This window comes from Thunnus albacares, chromosome 10 (assembly GCF_914725855.1).
Source record: "Thunnus albacares chromosome 10, fThuAlb1.1, whole genome shotgun sequence".
Lineage (NCBI taxonomy): Eukaryota > Metazoa > Chordata > Actinopteri > Scombriformes > Scombridae > Thunnus > Thunnus albacares.
This window is the reverse complement of record NC_058115.1, coordinates 8429826-8445392: the sequence shown is the minus strand read 5'-3', so window position 1 is coordinate 8445392 and position 15567 is coordinate 8429826. Positions and strand designations below refer to the sequence as shown.

General features: G+C 39.5%; 1 protein-coding gene across 1 annotated transcript in view; it reads right to left on the bottom strand.

Moving 5' to 3' along the window:
• Positions 1–3774: 3774 nt before the first annotated feature.
• pigg (phosphatidylinositol glycan anchor biosynthesis class G) overlaps positions 3775–15567 on the bottom strand; it is a 66628-nt gene continuing 54835 nt past the window's right edge. The window contains exons 12-14 of the mRNA XM_044363777.1: positions 14230–14393; positions 8780–9032; positions 3775–5886 (exon numbers count right to left, since the gene is read on the bottom strand). Of these exons, the coding sequence (XP_044219712.1) occupies positions 8810–9032; positions 14230–14393 (387 nt within the window). The 3' untranslated portion in view covers positions 3775–5886; positions 8780–8809. The remainder of the gene's footprint in view (positions 5887–8779; positions 9033–14229; positions 14394–15567) is intronic.

Genomic DNA, 15567 nt, shown 5'->3' with positions numbered 1-15567 from the left:
AGGGACACAATGATTATTTACCATTAACCAACTGCCAAAAACACACAGCACCAAACCAAACCAGATAGGGACTAGACATTTTCCTTTCCAGAGTTGCCTGGGGAAGTCAGATGTGGGGATACTCATGAGCTTGTGTGTTGGAGTTTGTCCCAGAAAACAAGAGGGTAACCTCAATATGACTGAAGGACTCACAGAGGAAGGATCTGAATGCTGTTAGCAGATCAGAGTATCAGGCCTTCTTGGGGTCCAGGAGAGGGCACTGCCTGGGGATTCCATATTCTGTTCGGGGACTTCTGTTGTGACTTCTGCAGCTGTGAGCAGCTGTATTGGACCTCTGTGACAGCCTTGGACTGTGCATAACAAACAGTATGTTTCAGCAGCAAGTGATTCATTGGTATTCCTGGACCAGATCACCTTAGGCCAAAAAGAATCAGAGTGGGCCATGTTTAAAGCTTCCATTGCTGAGGCAGCTGCTAAGAGCTGTGGCCAAAAGGTCATCTGTGCCAGTTGTAATGGAAACCCAAAACCCCTCTGGTGTAGGAGGCTGTCAAGCTGAAGGAATAGGTCTTTTGGACATAGTTAGTCCATTAAACTCCCTTATTTGCTGACAGGTATTGGCAGGCCAAAAGGACTGCAGCCTAAACAGAAGCATAAACTCTAGAAGAGTTTGGTGTGTACATGGAGACAGTTCTGGCATGTTTATACAAATTCATACTCTTTACGTTTATTTTTACAATATTAGTTGTACTTGTTGTGAATTATGTTGGACAATGGTGACATATGACTATGAGAACTACAAGACTACAGGTAAAAAGTGGAACTACAATTCCAAGAGGGCAATCTCAGAAGTATGTGGCAAGGTCTAAGAACTAGGGGTGTGCCCGAATACAAATACGTTATTCAGCAAAGCACAAATAGTGTTTTTTTTTACGAACATTTGTTTCATACAAATATTTTTGAAAAATTATTTGTTTTTCGGGAAATAAAAACCCAAAACAATTACCAGTGCGCATGTCAGTTACATCGCTATTTCAGTCTCTGTCCTCTGCTCCGCTGTTACGTCTATCAACAGGTCTCAACGAGGGGAGTCACATCCATCTACTACATGATGCACATTTCCTAATATGGACATCACCCCTGGAGTTGGGGGTGTTCCCCAGAGATAAAGCTGAGCTACTGACACAAGCAAAGTGCTCCCAAGGGACTCTCCATAACCTGTTATTCCCCTTCTCCTTTCCACAAAGTTAGGTTGTAAAAAATAGGCAATAAATGAACAGTGCAAAGCAAAAATCGCCTTTGAAGTTCTTCCCTACACATTACACACTGTACTGTCTCTGTGTTGGTCTTGGTGTGGGGCCTCCTTCATAAGGTAGTTTATTCATGAACATTTATTGTAACACTTAAATCTTCTAAAATTAAAAGCGTAATAAAAACAAAAACAGGATTTTTAAGCCTCTTTCCACTTTTTATTTGAATACAAATACAAATAATTTTGCTGCCTAAACAAACACATACAAATACTGGGCTCTCCACACATCCCTGCTAAGAACTATGACAGGGTATATTATTATTATCTAGCAAATGAGCTAAACAACTTTTATGCTTGCTTTGAGGCCATCAGCAGCCAGCAAGCTGAAGCAGAGGTTAATGGATGGGTGGGTGCACCTTTCACCTATCACCCTTTCTGAGCATGATGTCAGCATGGCTTTCAAACGTGTGAACACCAAGAAAGCAGCAGGACTTAGTGGGCAGGTCCTCAAACTATGTGCTGACCAACTAGCGCCAGTGTTCACAATGATATTCAACCTGTCTCTGGCTCAGTCTGTCATACCCACATGCTTCAAGAAGTCCACCATCATTCCTGTGCCACCCAGTGGCACTAACCTCTGTAGCGATGAAGTGATTTGAATGGCTGGTCATGGATTACATCTGCTTCTCACTACCCAGCACACCGGACCCACTACAGTTTGCCTACCGTCCCAACCGATCAACTGAAGACACCATAGCACACATCCTCCACACCACCCTATCTCACCTAGACAAGAGAGGGAGCTATGTGAGATCAGTTCATTGACTACAGTTCAGTGTTCAACACCATTGTTCCCTCCAGGCTCGTCATCAAGCTCAAGGATCTGGGATTAAACACCTCACTGTGCATGTGGCTCCTTGACTTCCTGACAGGCAGACCCCAGGTGGTGAGGGTAGGTGGATACATCTCTTCTACCCTCATCCTTCATTAAGGATCCCAACCACCCGGAGAACAGCCTTTTCTCCCTGCTACGGGAAGAAGGTACCGGATACACCAAGCCAGCATTGAGAGGCTCAGGAAGAGCTTCTACCCTCAGGCCACCAGGGTCCAAACTTTTGACTGGTACTGTAAATGTAGATGTGTGGAACTGAATTGATATGGGAGGTTCATTCATTCAATCAACCTTTATTTATACTCATGAGAATCATTAGGGGAGACCCTCATTTACAATGATTTCGAGTCAAATTACATAAACAAATAAAAGGAAAACAACAGCAAGGAGATAAAGCAACAGAGAAAAGGCAATACCACAATTAACTAAAAAGAAGCCATTAAATGTGCTGATTAGGAAAGATAGCTAGATTAAGATAATTAAAATAAAATTAAGTTATGTAAAAAAAAAAACAACTCTAAAAAAACATTCAAAATAGATTAAAATAATTTAAAATGTAAAATGAAACAGAATTGCAAATAGAGTTTGGGAGGTTTAAGATCAAGTTTCTAAAGTGTCCAGAAGGTATAAGTGTATTGATTTTGAGAAGGTGCTGTTATTTGTTCCAGGAATCAGGTGCACTAAAATTAAAAGCAGTCTTATCAAGTTCAGACGTGACTCGTGGAACATAAAGGGCTTTATAAATAAAAAGATACCGGTAAGTATCACCTTTCTCCTGAAGAGAAGACCACCCATCCCAATCATAAAAAATACAATGATGTGTGCCATAAGCATCATCAGTAATAAATCTCCAGGCAGAGTGATAGACAGAGTCCAGAGGTTTAAGAGTGGAGGAGGATGTGTGTCTATAAATCACATCTCTGTAGTCCGAGACTGACATAGAAACTGCCTCTAAGTGGAAACATACACACCCCTGTCTGGTTTTGGGTGCTGGCTAATATCTGTCTGACGTTATTGGTTTTGAACAAACATTTTCCATTAAAACTAATTGAATTCAGCTCTTTGTGCGTTAGCATTTCTGATATCAGGGCAATAATACATCTTCAGTGCATCATCACTTTTCCTGAGTGGGAGTTTTAAGAAAGACTCCCACTCAGAAGTGAGCACAGCATAAAATGTGTGGTTCCTTTAATGATGGCATTGAAGTCCAGCTCCTGAAGGCATAAAATAATCATTTAGTGGGTGGATAGCAGATAGGAGGATGATTACTAAATTATCATCCTCCTACTACTACACTGTATGTGAAGATACGCTAGGTGCACTTTCACAGATGGTTTCTTGTCCAGTTTTACTAAGTCAGTAGGAAACTTTGACAGGAGAAACTCCAGTGAAAGTGCATCATATGTCATCCATCCTCCAGAGCAGACTGGGCCTGTAGACAGATGGCCTCCACCCAGGCTGTAAGGAGCTGAAAGACAATTTAATGGGCAGCTAATCACTAATATTGCAGGGAGGCTGTTCATGAATTCTTATTAAAATGTCTGTTTTAAAGATGTAAATTATCAACCAATTTTTTCCTTAAGTTGTCACAGCCAAAAATAAAAATTAAAAAAAAAATCACAGAGAAACTAAACTAAGTATAGTAAATAATTTATTTCAGTATTAAGAACACAAATAATGAAAGTAGTCTTGATTTAAAAGAGTTTTGTCATCTGCCACTTTTCATCATTTCACATCCGTTTCAACTCCGCAACAAAAACAAAGAAGCCAAAAACCCCAAATCAGTCACAAAATATAGAAATAAGAAGTGGTTAAATTAACTTTTGGGATGTTTTCATCACATTCAACACTTCATAAAACAAAAGGGATCACAAACAAAGAGACACATACACATTAACAGGATGAATTGCATAGTTACCTTTAACTAAATAACCAGAATAAGCTGATATGCAAGTTTTAATGATGAAAAGGAAGCACAAATTTGAGATATTTGTGCTTTTTCTTACAATCCAAATTTTTCAACATGAAGAAATAAAGATAAAGAAAAAAAACCCATTGTCCTAAATGTTACCTTGAGTGAAATATTGAATTGAAAAGCCTGTAGTCAATGCAAATGTGGAGTATGTAAATTCAACATACATATAAAAGAAATACAAGATTAATTTCTACAAAGATGGAGTTGCAACAGTATACACAAAAAAGAAGTCCACTTTTATGTGAGAGCCCTGTATTGCTGACACGTACTGAAAGGCTTTCAACCATGTGCTTAGTACAATTATTCTGATCCATTTCATGGGTTGGTGGTTATTTGGATACAGGAGAATGCTTTCACACGGAAAATGTTGTCCCATCAGATTCGTGAGAAGCTGCTTTGAGGTCTCTTCTTGCACCGGTGCAGAAATGTTTTACAGAAAAGCCGTGAGGTTTTGGAAAAAAATAACATAAATAAACCTCTAGTATAAACATAACTATGCGACAGGATTTCCTTTTCTCTCTGAGCTGAACACTTTGTGAAGTGATGCTTTTTATCTGTTTGCGTTGTTTAGAATAAACAGACTAAGAAGTAGATGAATGAACAAAGAGTAGGGGAAAAAAAGGGAAGAAGGCCCAATAAAGAAACCCAAACTTTATCCACAGAAAATGCAAGAAAAACTAATCACAGCGTTGGCTGCTGGTGGCAGATCTGCTGCCAACATCAAGAAAAACCATCACTTTAATGATATTATCAAACCTGGTGTCCCAAAGTACAACAAGAGTTTCTCATATTCCACAGAGCTGGCCGGAATAATGAAGTAGTCACAGGTTTTCATTTTAGTGCTGATGAGATGCAGAAGGATGCTGCCCAATCAAACATTATTCATCCTCAGCACTGTAGAAACACACACAGCAGTCAGCAACATTCATTTCTATCTCTCAGATAAGTATTATGGAAGTTTCTTCTATGCAACACATAGAAAAAAACATATATAGCACTGACAAAAAAAGTTGGACATAATCAGTCATACATGGTAGACAACTGCAACACTGTCGCTTATATCATGTGTTTTGCATCATCTTATATATCTTCCTACTTTGCAGAGACATTAGAACAGCTGCTAGACGAGCACAGTGATGGTAAACATACCAAACACTGAATGAATAATTATGAGTGATAAAGATTATCTGGTTCATAAATTATTTCCATCAGGACTTTGTTTGGAGTCTGAAAAAGAGGAGGGGCACTTGACAGCAGCACACTGTCAATTTAAAAAGGGTCAATTCAGGTTTGAGCCCGACAAGCTCACAGCTAAATGTGTCCTTCTTCTGATGCAAACCACCCAACCCGCAGTGATACATATGCAGCGTGTGTCTGTCAGTGACCCTGTGTATTCAAATGTAAATCCTCTTGTTTGTCTGACTTTTCAATGATGTTCGGGACATTTAAATTCTGTTCTCTGCAGGTGTAGTCGGAGTCGAGGTTGTCCCTGTGAAGGTGAGGCTTAAAAGGAAGTCTCAGGAACAACCACGACGGCAGCAAAACAAAAGAATGAAGCTCGTCTTGCATCAGATATACTCAGACACAGCATTTGCTTTTTTCGCCCCCCTTTCTTGGTTTGGCGGTGCTTGGCATCTGCTTCTCCGACGCCTGTGGCGGCTTGGGGGATGTCAGTGATCTTAGCCTCGGGCGAGGTGCTGTTTCAAGGCAGACAGCTCATCAGGGTGAGTGACAAGTGTTGGGGCGGGAACTTAGGATTCACTTTTCTGCCTGGGGGTGAAAAATTGCACACTGTAGCTTTAACACAAAATCTTTCAACTGGCTTTTTCTGGACAAATCTCAAAGGGTAATGATGTAACAACTGCCAGGTTATAATCAGCAAGGAGCTTTGAAGCAGTCACAGCTGTTCATTGACAACACAGATGTCCATAATTCGACAAAATAACTGCTGGAATAAAACTTTTTGCATTTACTTTGTAATACGCTGTGACAATAAAAGACTCCTGCGTACTGGAAGTGTGAACATTTTTCTATGATACAAACTACATGAACAAAGATGATGAACCGATGGAGTTTATGAAAGACAGACTTCCTGACGAGACTTGGACACCAGAACTCACTGTGACTGCTGCTTAGATATTTACATTTTTCTTATTTTACTTTCAAAATGGAGTCCAAGCAGTCAGTGAGATACTGTAATAAGACAGTGTGCTCCATAAGAAGTTGGACAGCAACACATTGTTTGCTCCTTTGGCTCCATACTATTATTGCTTTGGATGATAGCCAGCCTACTTGCCAGCCTGACTTTGGTGGTATTTTCAGTGAGAGTGGGGGAACAGTTAGACAAGTCTATACAGTAAGTCTGCAGTGCACACACACCGCCAGACTCTGGAAGCTATACGACTTGTAATTTCCAAATGTTAATGTTTATATAGGAGGATTTAACTGGATGAACGAGAACAAGTAAAAGGGGGATTTATGTTTCTGCAATAGAACTTAAAGGTCACCCAGCAGGAATGATTTTAGCCATTTTTCCTTACAGTGTCTCCTATTGAACGATGTGGGAAACAAGAGGAGAGAAAACAGAGGGATGAGTGGTTCAATGGTTCACAACTCTCTTGAAGCTGTGTAGTAGATGAATGATGACGGTTTATGACACTGAGCTGAGCATTTGCATTTTGTGTGTATTTGCATTTTTCACCAATTGCCTCTCATATCCTGCTTCAACAGGATTAAGTAGAAAATGTAATGAGGAGAAATATATCCACGAAATGTATTTTTGGCTATGACCTGGCAAACCGATAACTGATTCTTGTGTATTTTTGCCAATTCGTGTTGCCAAGTGTTTCCTACATGCTGCCTTAGACTAATTTGGTGCCTAATTGAGCTACAGCTAAATCCTCATAGAGATACACTGAAATAAAACAAGTTGAATGTAAAAAAATTATAATATTCTTAATGGGCTGTAGTCCTCTAAACGTTTCTGTGCAGTACAAATGTTTACCTCCACACTAAACTGGCTACTGAATTAATGACTTTGTCTTAATTGGGACAAAATTCAGTAGCACAATAAATTCACCCTAACAACGAAACATCATGATAAGATTTTTTTATAACACAAGAGTGTATATGATATTTAATTTATCCTATTATCTCATTTCCCATATGTTTGTTCTGATTAATTACAGTCTGACCAGTTACAGATTCTGGATGATGGACTGTGTACTGGCTGTTTTTTAATAGCTATTTTTAGTTTAATTACATTGGATTTATACAATTTATTTATTGTAATATGATAAACTGTAATATCATGAAATGTAGGTCTGTGTTTCATAATGTTAGCAATTTTTATTTGAATCTCTAACCTCATCATATCCTCGCATATCTAAATAGGCACCTTAAAATGGGCAAACGATGATGAACATGACCCATACAGTTATTCTGAGTACTCGAGTCTCAAATGAAAGCCTTTAGTCTGCACTTTAAAGGAATAGCACACACAAACATGAAACTACTCATCTTCCTGTCAGCAGAAACACTGGTGAAGCTTAGAAATCCACTGACATAGCCTTTCATCTAGCACAGCTCTGTGTCAACCTTTACCAAAGTGTGAACAGAGGCTTAATTCTTTTGAGAATGAAAAAAGAGACAATATGAAATTTCTCCCAATGACATTGGCTTGTGCAGCATAATGGAAATGTTCTGAAGCCAATTGCACTTACAATTGCACTGAAGAAAAAAAAAACAATCCCCATACAGGTGTTTTCACTTATGTTGCCTGGTTAGATCTGTTTTCAGGACTGTGTGTGTGTGTGTGTATGTGTGTGTGTGTGTGTGTGTGTGTGTATGTGTCCCTCACTGTGTTGTCTCACCTTTTAGGCTGAGGCAACATAAATGTGTCTGATTAGTCAACAGGCCGTTTTCACAGCAGACATTTTGACTTGTCACATCAGGAAAAGCAGAGGTGTTACTAATAACATTAACGACGGCGCCGCTCTGTTCAAGTGTCACAGTAAACCACAACGGTGTGACAGTGAGCCAGCGTGCGTGATACCACGACCCTGAAACTGAAGCAGCTAAATGGGATTCAGCGATAGTTCATCATTTTATTATTTAACTTCTAATCAGCCAGAATATCTGAAAACTTCTACTGAGCTCAAGTCTTCACTAAAACTACACCACACAGCGAGCATCCGAACATCACACTCTGTAAACACAAATAAAAACACAACGTTCGCCCTCTGTAACACCCAAGTCTTTAAATCATGTATGGAACCAAAACATCACACCGTGTATTGTTACCCTCGTACCTCTGCAGCTCATTGCACAACAGTCCCTGAGATCATTTACAGTATATGCAAAAGTTAAGTAAAAGTTATCCCTTTTCAAAAATCATCTTTACAGCATGTCACTTTTATTTCTCCTCAAACATTTTCCCCTGTGAAAGAATGGGATATTTAAATAGACTGCTCGAAAATACATTATAGGAGCATCCGCAAAGTATTTTTTGCAAACAAAATGTACAGACTTCAGAGGATGTACTTTTTCTGAAGCATCTATTCACATATTGTGAACAAGTAAGTATACTACATGAGACAGGGAGAGCATATTGTAGTGTACATTAGTCTGACAGAGTGTTGTCTGGTCTGATTTAAATAAACACCTTAAGGGAAGATCCTCAGTCTTTGGCTCGTCAAGACAAACTGGAACTGCGGCTCTGCTCCATTGTGTTGAAGAAGAGACAGACTCCAGCAGTCAGCAGCAGGTGCATGGACTCATACAGCAATTTGGGTGAAAAGACGCTCCAAATGAAGAGATGGTAACGCAGAACAGTTACCAGCACAATGTAGGCTGCAGCTGGCACAGACCTCAGCAGGGCCAAACAGTAGCAACCATGGCTGACTGCAACCGGGCTCCTGCAGAGAGGAAAAGGATTCATCAGAGAGGACGAACAACACTGCGGAGAGCAAAGTAGACGATTCTGTGCTGCGGATAATAGGCAAACTTCCTGTGAAGAAAACTTTATATGTGATCCGAGGGCTAATAGAGAGACAATAAAATTAGACAGTAAAAAGACAGCAGATGATAAAATATATAAGTGAAAGTAAAAACAGAGACCAGTAAGAATTATTAAAAATGAGAGAACTGGTAAAAAATTAATAAGAATGACAGTAATTAAAAGCCAAATTAAATAAATAGGTTCTCAGCTGTCGTTTTAAAAATGTTCACAGAGCCTGCATCTCTCAACACAGTTAAAAAAAGCTGCACTTCTTATTTTCTTGTGCGTATAATTGTGTGTAGTTAAAAACCCAGCAGTAGAAGATCTAAGAGCTTGTGAGGGTTTACTATCATACGTGATGATGTCAAACCAGTAAAGCTGCAGATTGTTTGATTCGTAGCAAAAGGCCACATTCTCACATTTTTACCGTCCGCGTGCACCCAGAAGAAGAGTCTGATCCAATTATCTTCTCACAATAATACGGATTGCTGGCAAATTCTGATAAAGAAGTTAATGACTTTAAAACCTGCATGATGGGAGGAGGGATGCGGTGAGGAGATTAGGAGATGATGATGTAAAACTAAACACACACAGATACACAGAGACTTGTGTGTGTAGACTAAGACTTCATCTCCTGCCTTAGTCTCTGACGCATTGAAACACACGTAAATGAGTATAGAGATGTTGTTCATTCAAACAGGCAAAGTCCCAGCTGAGGGGGAGGAACTTCAAGCTTTTTTTCCCAAGAGAAGAGAAGGCACGCTGATGAAGTAGGAGACATGGGAAGTCGTCCAGTTTGGAGGTGGAAATTCAATCAGGGGGCCAGTAAACACACACACACACAAGCAGAACAATGTTAATATCTATGGAAGACACACATACTCACAAATGTTGATGAAGTATGTGTCAAACACTGACCAATAATCAATAATGAGTTTTTTTGAATACAACTATTCAATACTGTAAATGGACTGCATTTAACTGTATGGCGCCTTTCTAGTTTTCCGACCACTCAAAGCGCTTTACACTGCACGCCAACATTCACCCATTCACACACTCATTCACACACTCATTCACTCACTGATGGCACAGCCTTCACGAGCAATTTAGGGTTCGGTATCTTGCCCAAGGACACTTTGACATGCAGACTGGAGGAGCCGGGGATCGAAGTGCAGATTTTCCGATTAGTGGACGACCTGCTCTACCTCTACTGTGGCTCAAACAGTAGGTAACAGGAAAAATATACATTTGTTGCTATGCCGTCTTCAGTCTGGGAGGCAGAAGTGAGTCAGAGGCTCCCTATTAAAGGAAAATTCCACATTTTATAAACTTGTTTCTGTAGTGGTGGACATCATTCGTGTTGGTTATGATTACATTTTACCCACCATTTGAATTGCTGAGATGTGGGGCAGTCCGTCAGAATGAGACAAGTGGTGAGATGATCAGACAGATTTAAAGTGACACTCCAGTGATGAAATATTTCCATGTAGTTGGGGGATTCGTAAGAGACAGATTTTTTTTTAAATGCTCAAAATGGACTCAGCAGAGGCCGAGATATCCTGAATTTTAGTCCCTGACCGATTCAAGCTCCACAAACTGTGCCCTACAATTCCCATAATGCATCTCAATAGGGTGTGTCATTGTTAATTCATCTGACTTTGGAGTGCAGCTTCCAGAAGCACAGAAGACATTAAAAACTGTGTTTACAGGCTGAGTAGTATTTTCACGTGAAGCCCAGACATCTAAACTACCTTTTTTTTCTAAGTGCAAACAATGGTGAACACATTTGAAATGCCCAAATATTTTCACATATGACTAAACTAAGAGCAGTACCGTAGCTCTGCAAGTTCTAATCGATGTTTCCAACACATTATGAATGTTAACATCCACCATTTTTTTATTTTTTTTTTTTACATCCAAAAAGGATGTTTAAGACAGGCACTTCTCTGGTCGCTTGTGTTGCTCTAATGGACTCATCTGTAAAATTGCGACAAATAGTGGCAAAGTTACCATGTCCTCAGATTTCACGAAGACAGATGAGTTTATGATGTCATAGTTACTGAGAGAAGAGACGGTTTTAACTACATAAAATAATACCAAGCCAGATTGTATATAAACATTTAATCCCACTACATTGAGAATAAACATAAAGACTACTAATAGTTGCTTCCAAAGAATTCCCGGCTTCCAAGAGCCGTTTTTAAAGGAGCTGAAGTTTATTTCTGTGTTCTACCTCAAAGAGCTACTAAAACATTAATGTCCAACCTCTCAGGTCGGTTACCAGAGTAAACACTCAGTCTGTGTAAAATCCTGCCAGCAACTTACTGTCTCAGTGGAGAAAACATGAGACATCTACAACATCTCTAATTCACATTTTTATAAACTAATGAGTTGATAAAGTGTCTCAGTTCAACTTTAACTTGATGTCATTTATCTGAGGTATATTAGTACATCTCTAAGAAAAGTGAAAATCAAAACAAAATGATCGAACTGAAGAAAAAAAAGAGACGGCCCGCACACATAATTCAAAGAAAAAAAACAAGAAGAGAAAAAAAGAGAATTTCTTTTTTGGTCTTAATAAATCCATGTTCTTCTAATAATGATAAAGAATAAAAAGCGTCACAATGAGTTTGAAGGAAAGCAACTTCTCTTTCAATACCTTTCACAAAGCGGCAGGCTGCACAAAAGATCAACTGTCTGTCACCATCACCACTTGTGCTCCCCCCCACCTTCGTCTCTACAAAAGGTAATTTCAAAGAGCCGATGCAGCTGCTTGGAAATCAACCACACATTGAAAATAGTGCGACCTGAATATGCTTTTTGCTACTTGTATTTATGTCAGAATATCAGACTTAGTAGAGACAGTTCATGATGAAAGTAAAGCCGTGTTAATGCGTCTCTCTCTCTGCTTGAAGGCCTAACAGTGATTAAATGGACTAAAACAATGAAAACATTTCTCTTCAAATTATGGTGTTGCTTTCAGGAGAGTTTGACCGTGTCAGGGGAGACCTGATGAATAGCTATTGATCACAGTCCATTTCCAGTATTTGCCTTGTGGTTGAGCTGCTGATGGTGCAGAGTCAATACTAAATGAGCGACGCTGTATGAGACTATTTTAAAGTTTAATTTGTCGTAATGTCTCTGAGTGAATATTACAGCTTGCGTTTCTGAGGAAAGTTTAGTGGGGAAATCACTGTGTTATGAGTAATGACAACAAGGACAGATGGTCATGTGTTCTGCACTGCTGGACTTAATTGGATATTAGCTGAAAGGGGGTATTAAAACAAGACTAAAGTAACAGCAGTGGCCTCTAGAGGCTGCAGTGTTCATCACAATCAACAATATGAAGCTACATTAGACTACAAAGACCAAACAGCATCCTGGTGATTTGGCTATTCAGACCGTAAAACCACAGGGAATGTGGCGAGGCTGCCGGGCTCTGCCAACATCATAATCAGCTGTTTATGGGCAGATCAATTGTGCTGTCGGACTAAATGCAGTTTAATTTCTGCTTGCATTGTTGTTGCAGTTCAGGCGAACAAGTGAAAAAGACCAATGCAGGAGCCGCATCTGAATTTAGATTTTTCAGGAGTAACATTTAAGGCAGCAATTTGAATTTATATACATTAAATAATGCGGCGTATCCCCTTCTAGTTCACTTGAACTTTGCCCTCTGTGCTGTGTGAGAAAGTGTTTCTCACTAGTAATGTGTTAACTTCTTGTAGAAAATAAATGCTACGCTGCAGCGAGGTAGTAGCTTTAATCTCTGCGTGACTGCTTTTCATGTTTAACCCCTCTGCTCTCTAGTGGGGTTAAAAATTAAACGTTTTCCCTGAGTGAGATGCAACAAGAAAGATGGTGGGTTTTGCTAAAATCAAGAAGGACGTATCACCTTGGAAGCATGAATGCTAATTAAATTTTGATGTGGTCAGTGGAAATGTGGAAAATTTCATGATGGTGTTGAATATTTCATAGAAATCTGACCAGTGGTTTTTGTGATATCTTGTCATGGATCAAAGTTTTGGTCACAGGGGCATTTTTACCTGATGGGAGCGCTAAATGAAAGGTCATCATGATCATCACAGATCAGTCTCTGAGGACCTTTAATGTCCACATCAAATTTCATAGCATGCAGCCGCTCTGGACCAAAGTGGATAGAAGGGCGGACAAACTTCGTCATCCTTAGACTGGTTACACTGCTAGCAGCACAAAAATTTTAAGATGAGTAGAACTGTTTTAATCGGAGACCGTCTGGACTACTGAAATGTTAAACACATCATATTCAAGTGCGGGATCAAAGATGATAGAGGATATAAATCATGCATGAGCATATACACCCTCTGCAGTCTAATTTCTGTGGGACCTTTGTGCTAACAAAATCAAAACTTTTTCCACACGTAGAAGTGACTTTTTTATCACAGGACTGCAGCTTTAGAGGTTATCCTCACATTTCTGTTACTGGCTTTATGCACATTTAAACAACAAAGGCAGGTTAAACTAACTGCTTTCGTACAAAAACCATCCTTTACATTGGTCTAAATTAAAAGTACATTTTAGTTTTGGCTCTATCTGCGGGGCAGCTGCTACCAGTCACAGACCTCATCACTCACCTCTGTGGCGAGGCCTCATGCTGAGGCGAAGCTCTAGTTATTGGCTGCATTCTTACACATACAGCAACCTAGCTATTGGCCGCTCACCAGTTAAGGTCTTATGCAGGTTAAGCTGTTTACATCCATTTTTGATACCCTGCAAGTGGCTTCTCCCTGTTGCCATGAGTAAACCAATTAACAGAATATTTCTGTGCACCTGTACTGTCCCACCCACAGAGAGGATTCAGAACAAGAAAGTATAACACAGATGGTAAAAACTAAAGTAAAAGAAAGTAGTATATTTGAATGAAACTACACCGCAGAGCAGGTTCCCTACCTTTTGTCTGATGTGTCCCCACAGCGCTATTAGATGAGCTCAAGTAATACTTTTAGCCGTAGCCAGACAAACAAAAGCACATACAGCCTCTTACAGCTTACTGGTTATTGTAAATATAGTAGTAAAGATCAGCATCACACCAATTTGAAACATTTTTTGGCTGCTGACACTTTAAAACTGCCACTTACCTTTCTCTCTCTGAGCTGAGGTAGCAGACGAGGTGACACGCCCAGAGTATGGGCCCTGCATAAGTGCTGAGCGCCGTTAAGAAGATGGCAGGTGCTTCTACGTAACTTTCCAGCCCAACGAAGCCGACTGAAATGTCAATGGTGGCGATGTTGTTGGAATTGCCCTGCGGGAGCACAAAGAGTACTTATTTTAGTACCGCCAAGAGCACAGGAATATCTTACCCTGTGTACAGACAAAAGCGGGAACACAAAGATCTGTGGGTGAAGCTTTGTAAGCATTTCACTGCTTTAAAGAACTGGTTGTTTGCTTTATCATCATTACTCTGAGCTTCTGGCGACTTCCCAGCGGCCTAGTTGTTTGTATTTTCAATCCTCAGACCACACCAGCTTAAACTGCATTCAGTCTGGAGCTGGACTCTGGTTAGAGCCACTCAGGCTTCTGTGTATCTGTGCATGTGCATACTGTATGTGCCTGTACAAACAGTTTGTTTTCTTTAAACACAGGCATACGTCTGGCTTATTCAGCTGTGTAACCAATTTCCAAATATGCCTGCAGTAAACTGAAAATATTAAACTTTTCTAACCTTGTTTTATTTTATTTTTTCTTGCTCTGAAATTTCATCTTCAAGCTTCAGAGGATTTTATCACTGCAATGCAATTAAGATTTATAGCTTCAGTCTAAAATGTTTTTTGGCTGTGTACATTTTAGACATATTCACACAAGTGTTGAAATGTAATATCTAATACAGTGCAATGCAAAAGAAAGGCTAACAAACTGTACTAAAATCCAAACATTTCACAGCCTAAAATATGTGTGAAACATTTTTTCAGTCATTTCACCACAAGCTCAACAAGCATGTGAGAGAATTGTCATATTTTAAGAAAACAGAATATACATAAAGTTGTCTGCACTTGTGCTTACTTCATTTTTAAGCCAATGCATATCATAATTTTTTGGACCAGATAGGCTCCTTCAGTAAATCCTAACACATTAATGAACCCAAATACAATAGTTGCTTTGTACATGGACAGTATTTTTAACATTCATTTATTATTTAAAACTATTAAAATATATTTACTATTAAAAACTAACTTTGAAAAATAAAAGGAATTGAAAAAAAATCTATTCATCTCATTAAAGGTACCATGTGGAGTTTTTGCCTATTAGTAGCACTCAATGTTCTCATGAAGGTCCCTGTTTTGTCTGTATCACGCTCGCGCAGCAGGAAGCACACACACCCTCACGAGCATGTGGTGATGTCATACACTTTCCTGTCAATGGTTTCAAGCTATTCCACTGATCTTAAGGTGGCAGTAATACATCAAGAAATACAGCAA